The sequence below is a fragment of the Ornithorhynchus anatinus genome, chromosome X3 (genome assembly GCF_004115215.2).
Source record: "Ornithorhynchus anatinus isolate Pmale09 chromosome X3, mOrnAna1.pri.v4, whole genome shotgun sequence".
NCBI classification, from domain to species: Eukaryota; Metazoa; Chordata; class Mammalia; order Monotremata; family Ornithorhynchidae; genus Ornithorhynchus; species Ornithorhynchus anatinus.
The window spans coordinates 3,650,733-3,667,295 of record NC_041751.1 but is presented as its reverse complement, the minus strand read 5'-3'; the positions used below and the strand labels follow the sequence as shown (position 1 = coordinate 3,667,295).

Below are 16,563 nucleotides of genomic sequence, written 5' to 3'. Positions count from 1 at the left end.
GGACTTGAGTTCTAATCCCATCTTTGCCAAATGTCTGCTGTATGACCTTGGACAAGTCGTTCACTTTTCTGTGCCTCAGTTGCCTCATCTGTAAAATGGGGATGAAGACTTGTGAGCCCCACATAGGACAGGAACTGTGTCCAATCTGATTAATCTGTATCTACCCCAGCGCTTACAACAGTGCTTGGCACAGAGTAAGTGCTTAACAAATACCATAATTATTACCTCTCATCTACTCCAGGACTTAATACGGTGTTTGGCACATAGTAAGCACTTAACTAATACCATTATTATTATTAGTAGTAGTACATTCGTGGCTTTTAAGAGCTGCACAACTGCAAAAAATGACACATTTGGAAGTTTTGGGTGGTGGCCAAAAACCACTTCCGTTGGTGTCTCAGAATTGTGGACAGGGAATATGGCCATCAACTCTGTTATACTGTACCCTCCCCAAAGCTTAGTACACTGATCTGCACACGCTAAGCTCTCAATAAATACGACTGGTTGCTTGACAAAAAGAAGAAAAAGAAATCCAGGCTTCCCCATACAACCAGTGATCCCTAGTCTCTCAAATCAGAGGAAGGTAAAACTATACCAAAAAAGAATGTTTTATTTAACCCACAGACATTAATCAACAAATGCGAACGGGGACACAAAGAAAGAGTCAATCGTACTCAAAGCAGTTCCATTACCGAGGAAATTATATTGATAACATCATTGAACCGACATCCGATCCTACAAAAATAAAAAAAAAGGAAACTGTTACATTCATTTGAGGAAGAAATGTGTCTACATTTTAAATAAATTAAGCTCTGAAATATTAACATCAATTTACAATCGGATGATTTAAAAGACAGGCTTCAGGAATACAAAATGATCTTTTCCCCCACCCTAGAAACTGTTCCTGTTATACTCATTTTTTTTTGCATTGTCAGTGAAAAAATCTCCAGAGCGGCAGCCATGATGTTTACAACGAGTAACAGAACGAGCCCAGATTGGCATCTGCAGTTCACCCGACTTTAGGTCTGCTTTTGGAAGACCCCGAAACTCCTCCAAATTGTAAAAATATATCCAGGGAGCAATTAGAGCGGACATCTGCCCCGACACTCCTCCTTCCGAAAACCCCGATCTTGTGTGCCGAGACCAAGCCCTGACTCCCTGTAAGTACGTTTGCATCCTCAAAGGGATCATAAAGCTCTGGATTAAAAACCCTCTGCTTTCCCTCTCGCCCGACGTTCTGTGGCGGAAGTTCAGAAATTCACCTTGAGAACCGATACGTGGAAAGAAAATCTGGGAATCTGGGTCACGCCAACTTCAGAATTTGGATCCGACCCACTTAAGCAGTTGAGTCTCATCCTAATGCAGATTGCAGCTCACTTTCATGTTTGAACAGGTGTAGCGTAGGGCAGCGAGAAGAAATCGTTTGAACAATTTAGGCCTTGAGGGAGACACGGAGGAGGGAGCCAGAACATTTCGAGTTTCCATCTCGGCCCAAGTTGTAGGGAAACCAGTGAAATAAATGACAACCTTCCGGTCATTTCTGAAGGTTAGTCTCTTGATGCATTCATTTTCTTGTGCTTGAAAAGAAGGAACCAATCAAACAAAATAGAGGGCCCAGAACCCTGGGAGGGGTTTCCTTTTGTCTTGGAACCAGTCAAAAGAATTAGCCAATTTGGCACTTGTTTCTGGCTTCCCTCTTCCTATCTAGGAGTGGGGGACTAATTCGGGAAATTCAAAATGGCAACCTCCTTCCTTAGCCTCTCCCCCAATCGTCAATCACCGCAGGGACTCCAGAGGGGATTAACCCTTCCCCAAACGGGAGAATCGAGTTCAGTGAGAGCCCAATCCCCTCTGGCCTTCCGTTAAACTAAAGCTCTGGTTTTCTTCGATAAGTTTATTTGACAAAGAGAAATTTCTTTCCTCGGTCAGACCGTCCCGGGACAGGTATCGTTACAAATAAATCGGAGCTTCGACCTATCCGTCCCGTGGAATGGTGGTCTTTGACGCAAGAGGTCCCTCTGCCAAACACTTTTCTAATAAAATAAGAAAACTTTATAATGGAAATTCCATCCCCCTGCCACAACGGCCTGGTCACTTCTACTTTAATTCTGCAATCGAAACGTGCATGGTAAGAACCATCCACATTTTCACTAAAATATATTGCAACTCAACACCCTGGTCAGCAACCTTTAACTCAGCCCAAAGCTTTTAGTTACAAGCCTTTCCCCTCATACATCCACAGGGTTGATTTAGTGAGTCTACATTCATGCGAGATCTCTCTCTCATTCTCTGCTGCTACAGTGTTTCACAAAGTCCTGAACTTCCCCATCTTCCCTGTGAGCTGCAAATGAACTCTATTTTAAAGGAGTCTTTCCTGAAGAGACTACAGTACTCAGGTTGATGGCACTGTGTAAAAACAAAAACAAGTGCATTCGGGGAATGCCACTTTCTCTGTTAATGGCATCCAGGGTCTCAGAAGTAATCTGGGGAGTGCACGGTCCAGCTTTAGCCTATGAAGTTCGGTTTGTTTCTCTACAAGTTACATAACTTTACCTCAAGAAGCCTCTCAACTCTCAAATTGTTACTATCTACCAAGAAGCAAACTCAATTGAAAAATGATCAATAAGAAGGTCAGTCAAAACAGAGCCAATAAAAGACTCTCTACCATCCTTTATATCTAGCGGCGCGCTCGATTTCCAGATATACGTCTCTCCCTGTCACCATGCCAGTTATTTTAGTGATTTCCAGCTTCTCACCTAGAACCGGCAGGGTAGAGAAGTACCATCAGAGCATCGACCAGCATCCGGTTAGTTCTACCCCCTGCCTGCCCCTCGGCTAACTAACGCTTCTTGGGAACGCCATAACTTGACATGGTGCGAGGTAAAAATCCAGCAGTACCCCAGCCCTTCCAACTCCTTCCACTCCATCGCATCTCTTAGACCTCTAGAAACCTCATCTGATATAAACGCCCCCGTCCCCCCCTACTCTGACCTTTATGGGGGTCGTGTAAACGGGAGAAACTGACTGTTCCCGGGCCCCAGCCCCGGGTGAAGTCCTGCCTGATGGTGATCCTGCCATCTTGAAACATTCTCGCCCCCCTCCTCAACCACCTGCCTCGAAGAGCCGGGTTGCGAAGGAGCAGCTGAAACATCGCTAAACATCTGGCTTCAGCACCGACCCTCCAAGCGGTCCCCTAGCTCGGAGGAAACCGTTCAGTTGGTCCAGAATTTGCACGATGTTAAGAAGAAACAGCCTCTACGTGCCTTGCAGTACAATCATCCAACGTGTACACATTTTCTCCAAAGGAGGTGTGCATCTCTGAAGAAATAATTAGCTAGCTTCCTTTCTTATAAGGTATAAACTGCTGCCTAATACACCTCATCTCCCAGATGGCTTTTCTAACTCCTTTCCTGAAAAAGGAGAATTTTTATGTGAGTCTAGAACACATTAAAAAACTATAATCAAAATATTATTTACGGCAGAATTAGGGAGGGCAATCTAAGAGCATAAGGGGTTTGGAAACAATGCCAAAATGGTGGTGTTGCTGTTCAAATAGTCTGATTCTCCCCTTTGAAATGAAACTGAGACCGTTATTAGAATGGATAAAAGCACACACCTTTGGCTTATATACAGAAGTCTGTAACTCGACTGAATCTGAAGCGAGTGGAGAAACCCGAAACACAGACGCACACGCTCTCACCCACTGACCCTTCCTGCAGAAAGTCTTGAAAACGGGTCAGAGAGTGACTATCTTTTAGCTTATCTCCAAACCAATTTCGACAGTCTTGCGAGTTGAACAGCTTGAACTAGCAGCAAAACATTTTCGTTGATTCAGTAGTAGATGTTTCCCCGTCCTGGATTTAAACCAGTTTTGCATATACAAGTAAGACAGTCAGATGATCAAGCAGGCATGAGCCTCCTTGGCCCCAACCAACTTCTTGGAACGAATAAACACTTAAAAAAAAAAAAAAAATGGAGAAAACTAACCGTCCGATTCTGGGCTTTAAATTCATCAGCCAAACGAAGAATCTGGTCGGCACATTTTAAGTCTCACCCAGGGCAAGTGGAAGAAATGAAGACAGGTGAGGGTGTTTGAAACCCCATTTCCCCACTACCCAGATAAGATTGGCCGCGAACCAGTCAAGCGATGGTACAGGGGAGCTAATGAAATAGGCCACGGTACTTCAGCAGCGAGCTAAACCAATCTGGCTGGACGTTCAGTTGCAAGATTAGGTGGGTAGACTTCAAGACAAGAGTATAAAGAGTGAGTTCTGGATTTCCCCAGCTCTTCCCAGAGGTAACTGAAGGTATAGCCCTTGGTATTCTACTCTCAGAGAACGCCTGATATATCCAAAATATCCAGTGGTCCTTCGTCCCTGGGGACTTAGCAATTCAACCGGTTTGTCTTCTGCCAGATCGGGGAGACAGGGGCAGAGGAAATGTCTAAAGGGAAAAGTCTTTTAAGGCATTACAAGATCAGGATATGTTCTACAATTCCTTTGATTATTTCTGTCCATATATATGTGCATAATGGATGCTATACACAACTGCACACACACATATACATATCTACATATTTCCTATATACACAATTCAATTTCTACAGAAATTTAAAGTGCCGGAGCTCAAATGTGCTCATTCTCTTCCGAACACCCCTTAGGGCTCGCTCTTGCTGTTTCCAGTTGCAGTTCTTTGCCTTTCCAGCTCATCTCCTTGAGAAAGAGAAGTTAATGTTTTCACAGTCGTACTAACTGGGATCCAGAGGTCGACCCAAGCCATCTTTGTAAACACGAAGGATAGCTTCACACACAAACTTGTACTGGCTCTGGAGAAGACCGAGAGAGAGAGAGAGAGAGGAGGAGAGAGAGAGAGAAATATTAGGAGAAATCCTGGGAAACCAAGCTTTCCAAAAATATAATTCTTTTAACGGTATTTGTTAAGTGTTTACTATGTGCCAGGCACTGTCCTAAGCACTGGGGTCGACTCAAGCCAATCAGGTTAGATTAGTGTCCCACGTGGGGCTCATAGTATTAGTCCCAATTTTAGAGATAATAATAATGTTGGTATTTATTAAGCGCTTACTATGTGCAGAGCACTGTTTTAAGCGGTGGGGTAGCTACAGGGTAATCAGGTCGTCCCACGTGAGGCTCACAGTTAATCCCCATTTTACAGATGAGGTAACTGAGGCACAGAGAAGTGAAGTGACTCGCCCACAGTCACACAGCTGAAAGTGGCAGAGCCGGGAGTCGAACCCATGACCTCTGACTCCAAAGCCCGGGCTCTTTCCACTGAGCCACGCTGCTTCCCCAAGAAGATGAGGTAACTGAGGCAGAAAGAAACGAAGTGACTTGTCTAAACTCACCCAGCGAGAATGCTTCTTATTCTGTCGGGGCGGAGTCTCTTAAGCAACTACAAAATCAACTCTTTCTCTAAGAAGAGCATCAGTGAGCCCGTCACTGGGCAGGGACTGTCTCTATCTGCTGCCGAATTGTATTCCAAGCGCTTAGTACAGTGCTCTGCATATAGTAAGTGCTCAAAAAATACTACTGAATGAATCAGGATCATGATCAGTGGTATTTATTGAGTGCTTATGGTGTGCAGAGCACCGTACTAAGCACTTGGGAGAGTATAATACAACAGAGTGGTAGACACGTTCCCTGCCCACAATGCGTTAACAGTCCAGAGGATGAGCTTACAGTAAGCGCTCAATAAATACCATTAAGTGACAAACTGATTGACTGAACAGAACATCGGCCCAACGACACTGGATTAAAGATCGGGGAATCTCTCTCTATGCAGATTTTGCTCCCGGGGAAGAGAAGGAGGCAGAGGCAAAATTAGCTCCCTTCCAGGGCCACGGGAAACTGCCGACGACCATGCCAGGGGATGAATTTCATGCCCAGCCCACGATTCCGTAAAGTTTAAGAGAAAAACCGATGGGGAGTGCTGCCCGGTGGGTGGAAATAAGGCCAGCAGCGGGGCTTGGTTCCCTCATCTGAAAAATGGGGATTAAGCCTGTGAGCCCCATGTTGGATAGGGACCGTGTCCAACCGATTAGCTTTTATCCACTCCAGTGCTTAGTACAATGCTTGGGAGTCAGAAGAGCTGGGTTCAAATTCCACCTCTGCCACTCTACTTCTTTGGGACCTTGAGCAAGTCATGTCTCTGGGCCTTAGTTTCCTCATCTGATAAATGGGGATCATACTCGTCGTCTCTCTCCTCTAGACCGAGCGCCCCATGTGGGACAAGGACTCTGTCCAATCTTGTTATCTTGTATCAACCTCAGCGCTTAGTTCAGTCCTTGGCGTATAGTAAATGCTTAACAAATACCACAGTTATTAAAATGTTTTAAAGGGAAGTCAGGTTTTGGTGTGTGCGGCAAACCAACCCTCTATCACCCAGAGTGGCTTCCTATTTTGCATCCCGGCTTGCCTCAAAAGGACAAGGACGTGGTATCTCGCTGGTGACCGAGACTATGGCTCACACCCTGGGCTAACAGAGAAAAGTCATTCTCTGCCAGCAGTGTGGCCTAGTGGATAGACCATAAACCCGGGAGAGAGAAGGATCTGGGTTCTAATCCCAGCTCCGCCAACTGTCAGCTGTGTGACCGTGGGCAAATCGCTTTCCTTCCCTGTGCCTGAGTTATCTCGGCTGGAAAATGGGGATTAAAATCGCGAGCTCCATGTGGACCGTGTCCAAACCGACTAATTTGTACCCACCCCAGTGCTTATGGTGTCTGGCATACAGCAAGCGCTTAACAGATGATGTAAAACAAAAAAACACTCCGACCCTTTATAGTGGGTTTCAGTGCTCAGCGTAGAGTTCCGAGTTCGGTTGGAATTCGCTCCCCCGGGGTTTCGACTTACTGAGGTCTGCACCATCATCGCTCTCTGGTCTCGCATCTTTCGAACAATGTCCAGGGGATAGACAGGTTGATTCCTTTCGATTAAACACATAGCGGTTTCCATAGTGACCAATACGCCCGTTCGGCCTATTCCAGCGCTTCGAAACGAAAAGAGCAGAGGGGCAAAAGGATGAGATGGGTCCGGCTTCCACTCTACGCATGCTGCCGAACAGCAGACTGAGAACCGATCGTATTTAATGAATTGACTACGTTTTTGCGAAATACAAATCAATGAAAGTAGCTGTCATAGATCTGATGGTATTTAATAGATTATTCGATACGTCTTATCAAACGCATCAGAATCCGCAGTATTGAGTGCCTTCTGTACTTGGGGGACTCAACAAAGTAAAAGATGTGACGCTTGTCTTCAGGAGCTTATAGTCTAATTCTGGGGGGGGGGGGGGGGGGGGGGGCGTGTATAAGAAAATAGCTATAATAGATGTGAGTCATAAATGAATTGTTGACAAATTAGCAAAAGGAGCATGGCCTAGTGGACAGAAACGGGTCTGAGAGTCAGAAGGACCTGGGTTTCAATCCCAGCTCCGCCACCTGTCTGCTGGGTGACCATGGGTAAGTCATTTCACTTCTCTGAACCTCAGTTCAGCGTGGCTCAGTGGAAAGAGCATGGGCTTTGGAGTCAGAGGTCATGAGTTCGAATCCCAGCTCCGCCACCTGTCTGCTGGGTGACCTTGGGCAAGTCACTTCACTTCTCTGTGCCTCGGTTACCTCATCTGTAAAATGGGGATGAAGACTGGGAGCCCCACGTGGGACAACCTGATTCCCCTGTGTCTACCCCAGCGCTTCGGACAGTGCTCTGCACATAGTAAGCGCTTAACAAATACCAACATTATTATTATTATTATTATTATTATCTGTAAAATGGGGATTGAGATTGTGAGCTCTATTTGGGTGGTCAACCCGATTTGCTTGTATCCACCCCAGTGCTTAATACAGTGCCTGGCACGTAGTAAGCACTTAAATACCGCAATTGTCATCATTATTATAAGAAGGATTGCCAAGACGCGGAGGGGATGGCAGGACGGAGCATCTGACTCGCTTGAGGTATCGAGCACTAAATTAGGTGCAAATTCCATTTCTTCTAATGAGGTACATATTATGTGAAGGTAGGGATCACGGCTGGTAGAAGAGGGTTAGATTTTGAGGCTTCCGGAATTACCACAATCAATCAATCAGTGGCATTTATTGAGCACTTACTGGGTGCAGAGCATTGTATTCATTCATTCAATTATATTTACTGAGCGCCCACTGCGTACAGAGCACTCTATTAAGCGCTTGGAGGAGTACAACAGAATTGGGAGACTTTTGGATTCAGGGCAAACCTGTGGATTTTATTTGGGCCAGGGCTTCCTGTTTGTTTTTTCTGTCACGTTTCCCCCCACCCGGCAAGAGAAAAAAGAGCTTGTCTCCGACCACCTACCTGCAGTGGACCAAGACAGGCTCCTTCTCCACCCTTTTTGGCCTCATGCAGGTCACGAATTCCAAGAAGTCCGAGGAATCGTCAGGAACTCCGTGGTCGGGCCAGGCCACGTACTGGAGGTGAGTAACCGTGTGCTCTTCCCCTGTCTGAGGGGGTGGAGGGGGAAAGACACGGCTGATTTCCGGAGCCAGAGCGTCGGCGGAATAGTCCTCTAAGTAGAAGAAACGCCTGTCGCTATTGCAGGTCCCTTTTTCAGGAAGCAGCCCGGCCTAGTGGAAAGAGCCCCGGGCTTGGGTGTCCAAGGACCCGGGTTCTAATCCCGGATCTGCCACTTGTCTGCTGTGTGACCATGGGTAAGTCACTGCACTTCTCTGTGCCTCAGTCACCTCATCTGCAAACTGGGTATTCGATATATTTGTCCTCCCTCCTACTTCAACTGTGAGCCCCAGGTGGGACCTGATGATCTCGTATCTACCCCTGAGCTTAGAACAGTGCTTAGCACAGAGTAAGCACTTAAATATCTCAATGTTTTTACCGATTTTTGTTAGAGGCTAACTATATTCCAGGCACTGTACTAGATGCTGGGGTAGAGGCAGACAAATCAGCTTGACACAGTCCAAGTCCCACCGGGGGGTTCACGGTCTTAATCCTCATTTTACAGACGAGGTGACTGGGACCCAGAGAAGCTCCGTGACCTGCCCAAGGACACACAGCAGACACGTGGTGGAGGCGGAATTAGAACCCAGGTCCTTCTGACTCCCAGGCCCGGGCCCTAGCCACTAGGCCATGCTGCTTGGAAAGAGCCTGGGCTTGGGAGTCAGAGGTCGTGGGTTCTAATTCCTGCTCCACCACTTGTCAGCTGTGTGACTTCAGGCAAGTCACTTGACTTCTCTGTGCCTCAGTTCCCTCGTCTGTGAAATGGGGATTAGGACTGTGAGCCCCACGTGGGGCAACCTGATTACCTTGTATCCGCCCCAGCGCTTAGACCAGTGCCTGGCACACAGTAAGCGCTTAACAGACACCATCATTATTCTCTATTGTTCTACTGGACTCTCCCAAGCGCTTAGTACAGAGCTTTGCACACGGCAAGCGCTCAATAAATACGATCGACTGACTGATTACAATCACAGCCTCCAGGCCCGGGGGAGGGGTCGGACTACGTCTGAGGGATCTAGGGACATCAGGGGGAAGAGGTCCCTGGCTGGCCAGCGCTGACTCCTCTGCTCCCGGTGACAGTCGCCTCAACTGGACAGAACCAAACCCAGGGCCCGCCATCGCTTTCCCGGATGTGACGTGAGCGGTCGGGGGCTCACCTCGATATTTGTGACCAGCATTTCCCGGAAAACGTAGGCGATGGTGCAGTCCTCCGACTGACACTTGATGCGAAAATTGCCATATTCCAAGACGTCGGGAGGATCTGGCCAGTACTGGTGACACTTGGTCTGCAAAACGACAGAAGGAGCAAGTCTCAAGCGCGAATCCGGTTTTAAGCTTCCGCCTGCTTCTCTGCACCTTCTGGCTTATTCGGGGCTGTCGCGACGGGGCTCTGCCTTCTCTTCTAATTCCGCGCAGCTTGGCTAAACCTCCAACCATAATCCCGGGCACTCGAAGGTTACGGGCGGGGAACGTGTCTGCTACTTCTGTTGTATTTTACTCTCCCAAGCGCTCGGCGGTCTGCACGTAGTAAGCGCTCAATAAATCCCACCGATTCATTACGCCATCGCCAAGTTGGGGATGACGTCCCCGGCACAACGGAGTCGCTGACTAAACCCGTCAGAGACGGCTCCTCTCAGAAACCTCTCGAATCCTCCCATCACTTCTGCTTCCTAACACTTCCCGGCAATCGATCGATCAGTGACATCTACGGAGCACCTACTGGGGGCAGAGCACCGGGCTAAGCGCCCGGGAGAGCACCGTACAACAGAACTAACAGACGTGGTCCGCAAGGAGCTTACGGTCAACAGGGATCCGAACGAATAAATTACAGCCAGCGTAAGTGTTCGGATCCCGATGGAAAGGGAGGCCGTCCTTTGCTGTGCGTTGCAGGAAGTCAAGAGATTAAACAGATTTTCATTAAGGGTCTCTCGGTGGGATTTCCCCCGATTTGACTGTTGTCACGGCACTTGAATAGATTAAAGATGGCCGGACTGGCAGTTCACTGATGAGGAACAAATGCAAACAAGCTAATTTGCCTAAGTGAATCCAACCCCATCCACAGCAGGCAAAATGTTTAGAGGCAGAGACTACCTTCCCAGGGATCAAACTGCCAGATTGAATTCGGACAACCTCGCAGGCCCGTGCCACTGAAGCTGGACCCATTCTGAATGAATAATAATCGTGGCATTTGTTAAACGTTTACTGTGCGCCAAGCACTGTTCTCGGCGCTAAGGGAGAGGCAAGGTGATCCGGGTGGACTACGGTCCCTGTCCCACGTGGGGCTCGTGGTCTAAGCAGGAAGGCGAACAGGCGCTGAACCCCCATTTTACAGATGAGGAAATGGAGGCACAGAGAAGTCAAATGACTAGCCCGTGGTCACCCAGCAGGCAAGTGGAAGAACTGGGATCGGGGCCCAAATCCTCTGACTCCCAGGGCTGTGCTCTTTCTACTAGGCCACGTCTGCTGCTTCTCGGCACTCTGTCAGCAAATGCCACCTGACACAGACGTGGTCAATGCCGCTAAATTAACTGCATTCTAGGGTTCATCATCGATAATAATAAAAATGGTCGTATCTGTCAAGCGCTTACCGTGTGTGCCGGACACCGTATTAAGCACCGGGGTAGATACGAGATCAAAGAGCTTGTACACAGTCCCTGTCCCACATGGGGCTTACAGTCTTAATCTACAATGTAAACTCGTTGTGGGCAGGGAATGTGTCTGTTTATTGTTATACTGTACTCCCCCAAGCATTTAGTAGGGTGCTCTGCCCACAGTGAGCACTCAATATGATTGAATGAATGATCTCTATTTTACAGATGAAGTAACTGAGGCACAGAGAAGCAAAGTGACTTGCCCCAGATCACACAGCAGATAAGTGGAGGGGAGGGATTAGAATCCAGATCCTTCTAACTTCCAAGCCCACGTTCTACCCGTTGATCTACTGATCTTTTTTAATGCGGCAATGGTTACCTTCAGGCATCATTTCAGGGTGTGCACAGCCTCTGTGATTTGGAGCATTAACAAATACTATTATCATCATTATTAATTATTATTGTTAGAGAAACCTAAGGACCCCAGAATGTGAGCCCCACGTGGGACAGGGACTGTGTCCAACCTGATTAGCTTGGGTCGACCCCAGAGCTCTGTACAGTGTCTGGCACATAGTAAGCGCTTAACAAATACTACAATTATTGTTATTATCATCAGAAAGATAATTGCTTAAATGAGGGTTGCACAACTGCCGGGGTGGGTCCCGAGTCTCTCGCCCGGGAGAGGGAGCCTTCCTTCTAGCTTTTTTAGATACTCGAGTCGGAAACGGGAATGAGGCCCGTCATCTTCCAAATCAACAGTTGGGTTTCACCAGCTGGTACAATCTTGCCATTTCATCATTTAGCCATATTAAAAACGAGAGCTCATGTCTCAAAGAGCTCTTGTGTGAGCGAGGGAAAAAAAAGCTATCGGGTATTAGACCTTTTTTTTAAAAAATCCTCATTTATGCCGAATACTATCAAATGTCTTACTTCGTCCTCATTTGGTTGCTTTACTCGGTTTGGGCCTTAAAGCGCCAACCTCGAGGCCCGCCGATTGAAAAGCCTCAGACGCTTCTTCCGGATATTTCATCCAAGGACCCACAGAACCCAGAAGCACGGAGAGACACCGTTGAAATGCCAGGAGAGCTGCAGGGTGTGGCTTCCACGGGAACTCCTGGCTCAACCCCAAATCTTTCCTCAAGTCAGTATTTAATGCGATACGTTGAGCACTTACTATGTGTCAAACACTGTTCCAAGCTCTGGGGTAGGTACCAGAGTTACCTAGACCAGCCACAGCCCCTGTCCCATAGGGGAGAAAAATTTGGTAAGCACTTAACAAGTACTACAACCACTGTGATGATGATGATCCGGTTACCACGATGACAACAACACATCTCTATATTCGGAAACGTGGAGCTGGCCATTTTGCACCAGGTGCGACACCAAAGGGCGTATGCCAAAACCTGACAGAAGCAGCGACTCGCCTTCCCTCCCCTCACACGAGCGATCCACACCAACGGCTTGAAAACAACGTTTTGAACATAACCAGGGGCTTTCGGCCGTAAACAGCCGCGGCTGCGCTCAGCCGAAAAGACAGGCGCATATGCCCGTGGGCTCGGCTTGCTGATTTTTCACGGGCTGGTGGAGGCTGCCGGGTGTTTGACTACTCGCAGTCAGGTGATCCAGCAGGGACACGGGGAAGGGAGAACAAAGGGGAGAGAAGGAGAAGGAAGCCGGCGCTAATAGGAAGGGGACTGGTTGGTCGTGGTGACCACGATGGATGAAACTGTTATGGGTTTGCAGATTTGGGGGTATTTGTTAAGCATTTACTACATAAGAGGCACCGTATAAAGCGTGGGGTAGATACAAAATAGTCGGATAGGACAGGATCCCTATCCCACCTGGGGCCCCCTGGTCCAAGTAAGAGACCAGGGTACTAAATCCCCATTTTACAGATGAGGACACAGAGGCACGCAGAGAACTTAAGCGACTTCCACAGGGTCACAGGGCCGATAACTATTTGCAAATATCTTGCTTTCCATCATCCGATCTTTCGCTGTCCTCTCCGGGAGGGTCACGGAGACACTTACCCGCCCTCGCTCCGTAAGCGTCGTCAACATGATGATCAGCGATAATCTGTGATCCCAGACTACCTGCCAAAAATGGGCACAGGTGTGGGGCAGAGGCCCTTGGGTGGCAATGTATCTGTTGACAATGCTGGCTGATGGAATCTCCATCTATTGGGAGGGAGAAAAAAAAAAATCAATGAAAAGATACTCCACTGGCAGGATATTATTTGGTTTTCATGAAGTCAATAATAATAACTGTGGCATGCGTTAAGCACTTACTAAGTCCTCCGGTGCTCTTTCTAAGCACCTCAAAAACCTACATTTCTCTGCTTTCGCAGCTCAACTCCTTCCTCCTTCAGAACTCTCTCGCAGATCGAGTTAAAGGAATTGGGCTTCTCATTTGAGCGTAAAACCGATCCGCAGAGAATTACGACTGTGGAATTAGAGAAGCGGCGTGGCTTAGCGGCAAGAGCCCGGGCTTGGGAGTCGGAGGACGTGGGTTCTAATCCTCCCTCCACCACCTGTCTGCTGCGTGACCTTGGGCAAGCCGTTTAACTTCTCTGTGCCTCAGTTCCCTCATCTGTAAAATGGGGATGAAGACTGTGAGCCCTACGGGGGACAACCTCATTACCTTGTAATAATAATAATAATAATGTCGGTATTTGTTAAGCGCTTACTATGTGCCGAGCACTGTTCTAAGCGCTGGGGGAGATACGGGGGAATCGGGTTGTCCCACGTGAGGCTCACAGTCTTCATCCCCATTTTACAGATGAGGGAACTGTATCTACCCCAGAGCTTAGAACAGTGCTTGGCACACAGTAAGCGCTTAACAAATACCATAGTAATATTTATTAAGCACTTATGGTGTAGTCATAATGTCGGTATTTGTTAAGCGCTTACTATGTGCCCAGCACTGTTCTAAGCGCTGGGGGAGATACGGGGGAATCGGGTTGTCCCACGTGAGGCTCACAGTCTTCATCCCCATTTTACAGATGAGGGAACTGTATCTACCCCAGAGCTTAGAACAGTGCTTGGCACACAGTAAGCGCTTAACAAATACCATAGTAATATTTATTAAGCACTTACGGTGTAGTCATAATGTTGGTATTTGTTAAGCGCTTACTATGTGCCGAGCAGTGTTCTAAGCGCTGGGGTGCCAAGGACTGTGCTAAGCTCACAGTCGATTCGATTAGATCGGACGGTTTCACAAGGGGGGATCCTAGACTAAGAGGGAGGGGGAGATATTTACTTGTCAGATCACTGCTGCAGAAACTAGTGCACAGAGAAGTCAAGTGACTTGCCCAAAGTCACACAGCAGGCAAAAGGCTAAACCGGGATTAGAACCCAAGTCTCCCGACTGCCAGTCCGGTGAACCAAACAATTCAGAGTGTAAACATCTTCGGGCAAGAAAATGACCAATTTTAGGACAAAGCTACCCTACCTGGATTCTCTGATGAGTGTTCATTAAATTGGGAGGTCTTACTTCCTGACAGCATTTGCATAAACTGGTAAATTTACTCTGTGATATCTTGTGGATCGGAAGAGCTAATGTACTTCCCGAGAGTAAGCGATTTACGCAGGCTGAGTTGGCAAATTTTCAGTGAAAGAGGAAGTCAGTTAAGAGGCTGCTGATAGCTCAGGAGGAAAAAGACTGTACGAAACGGATCTAGTGCCAAGTTTTTCTGGGGACAAGAGAAATGATTATAAGGATGCATGAAATGACTGGGTCCAGAAAGACAGAGGACTAAAAAATGACTTACATTGACGTAGTTAGCGTTAATGTAATCTTCGTTTCCCCGTAGCACTATCCGGGTGCTATCATCTGTGGAGAAGAGATGAGTTTGTTCGGCGACTCTGAGTTAGCAAGAGGCAAATTCACTCGCGATATACAGGTCTCGATTCTTTTTTTAACATGGTATTTAAGTGCTTACTATGTGCCAAACCCTGTTCTAAGTGCTGGGGTAGATACAAGGTAATCAGGTTGGATGCAGTCCCTGTCCCACCTAGGGCTCGCAGTCTTAATCTCTATTTTACAGATGAGGGAACTGAGGCCCGGAGAAGTGAAGTGACTTGCCCTAGATCACCCAGCCGACGAGTGGCGGAGCCAGGATTAGAACCGAGGTCCTTCTGACTCCCAGAACCCCACACGGCTTCTCCTTAAAAGGCAGGGTTTGGATAAGTGGCTATGATTCTTCTTCTTCTTTTATGGTGTTTGTTAAGCGCTTCCTCTGCGTTAAGCACTGTTCTAAGCACTGGGGTTGGATACAGGTCAGTCAGGTTGGACACAGTCCCTGTCCCAAATAGGGAGTACAGTCTAAGCAGTAAGGGAAGGGAACGTGTCCACCAGCTCTGTTGTATTCTACTCCGCATTTGTTTATTCATTCGATCATATTTATTGAGCGCTCACCGTGTGCAGAGCACACAGAGTACACTTGGGAAAGCCCTTGGGAAAATACAGTGCAACAATAAACAGTGACATTCCCTGGCCACAAGGCATTCACAGTCTGGAGTGGGGGAGACAGACATCGATACAAGTAAATAAAATTACAGACTTGTACCTAAGTGCTTTGGGGCTTAAAGGGGGAAAGAGCAAAGGGATGAATAAAATTACAGATACGTACGTAGTGCTTTGGGGCTACCACTGATTGACTGAGGGAGAACAAGCACTGAACCCCCATTTTACATCTGAGGAAACCGAGGCAGACAGAAGTGAAATGATTTATCCAAGATCACCCAGCCGGCGGTTGGCAGAGCTGGGATTAGAACCTAGGTCCTCCGACTCTCGAATCCTCCGACTCTCGGACCTGTGCTCTTTCTACTTGGCCACGCCGCTTCTCGTTATAAAATAATTACAGGTATTTGTTACGCGCTTACTATGTGCCAGGCACTCTTGTAAGCGCTGGGCACTGCTGCTGCCGGGTGTATTGGAGAACGGAATGCCAGTAGATGGACTGACTCCATTTTGCCCGTCTGCCCCGTGGAAGGCCGATTTGTTTGCTGCTTTCCTTCAAGACCCTGATTCTTGCCCAACCCCAGAATACCGGCAGTTGATGTAGCAGACAACCATCTACTTCCCTAAATAGAAATGGCAGCTTGGAATAATGGAGCAAGCACAGGCCGGGGAGTCGGGGGACCTGGGTTCAAATCCCAGCTCTGCCACATGCCTCCTATGTGACCTAGGTCAAGCCACAAACTTCCCTGGGCCTCAGTTCCCTCATGTGTAAAATGGGGATAAAACACCTGTTCTCTCTCCCTTTTGGCCTGTGAACCCCATGTGGGACAGGGGCTGTGTCTGATTTGCTTAGTGAATATATATCCCAGTGCTTAGTAATAATAATGTTGGTATTTGTTAAGCGCTTACTATGTGCAGAGCACTGTTCTAAGCGCTGGGGTAGACACAGGGGAATCAGGTTGTCCCACGTGGGGCTCACAGTCTTAATCCCCATTTTGCAGATGAGGTAACTG

General features: G+C 47.6%; 1 protein-coding gene across 1 annotated transcript in view; it reads right to left on the bottom strand.

The window, feature by feature from the left end:
* Positions 1 to 590: 590 nt before the first annotated feature.
* The window catches only part of PTPN3 (protein tyrosine phosphatase non-receptor type 3), an 84,653-nt gene continuing 68,680 nt past the window's right edge, over positions 591 to 16,563 (bottom strand). The window contains exons 22-27 of the mRNA XM_029053768.2: positions 14,859 to 14,920; positions 13,120 to 13,266; positions 9,656 to 9,784; positions 8,343 to 8,488; positions 6,867 to 7,002; positions 591 to 4,825 (exon numbers count right to left, since the gene is read on the bottom strand). Coding sequence (XP_028909601.1) covers positions 4,748 to 4,825; positions 6,867 to 7,002; positions 8,343 to 8,488; positions 9,656 to 9,784; positions 13,120 to 13,266; positions 14,859 to 14,920 — 698 coding nt within the window. The 3' untranslated portion in view covers positions 591 to 4,747. The remainder of the gene's footprint in view (positions 4,826 to 6,866; positions 7,003 to 8,342; positions 8,489 to 9,655; positions 9,785 to 13,119; positions 13,267 to 14,858; positions 14,921 to 16,563) is intronic.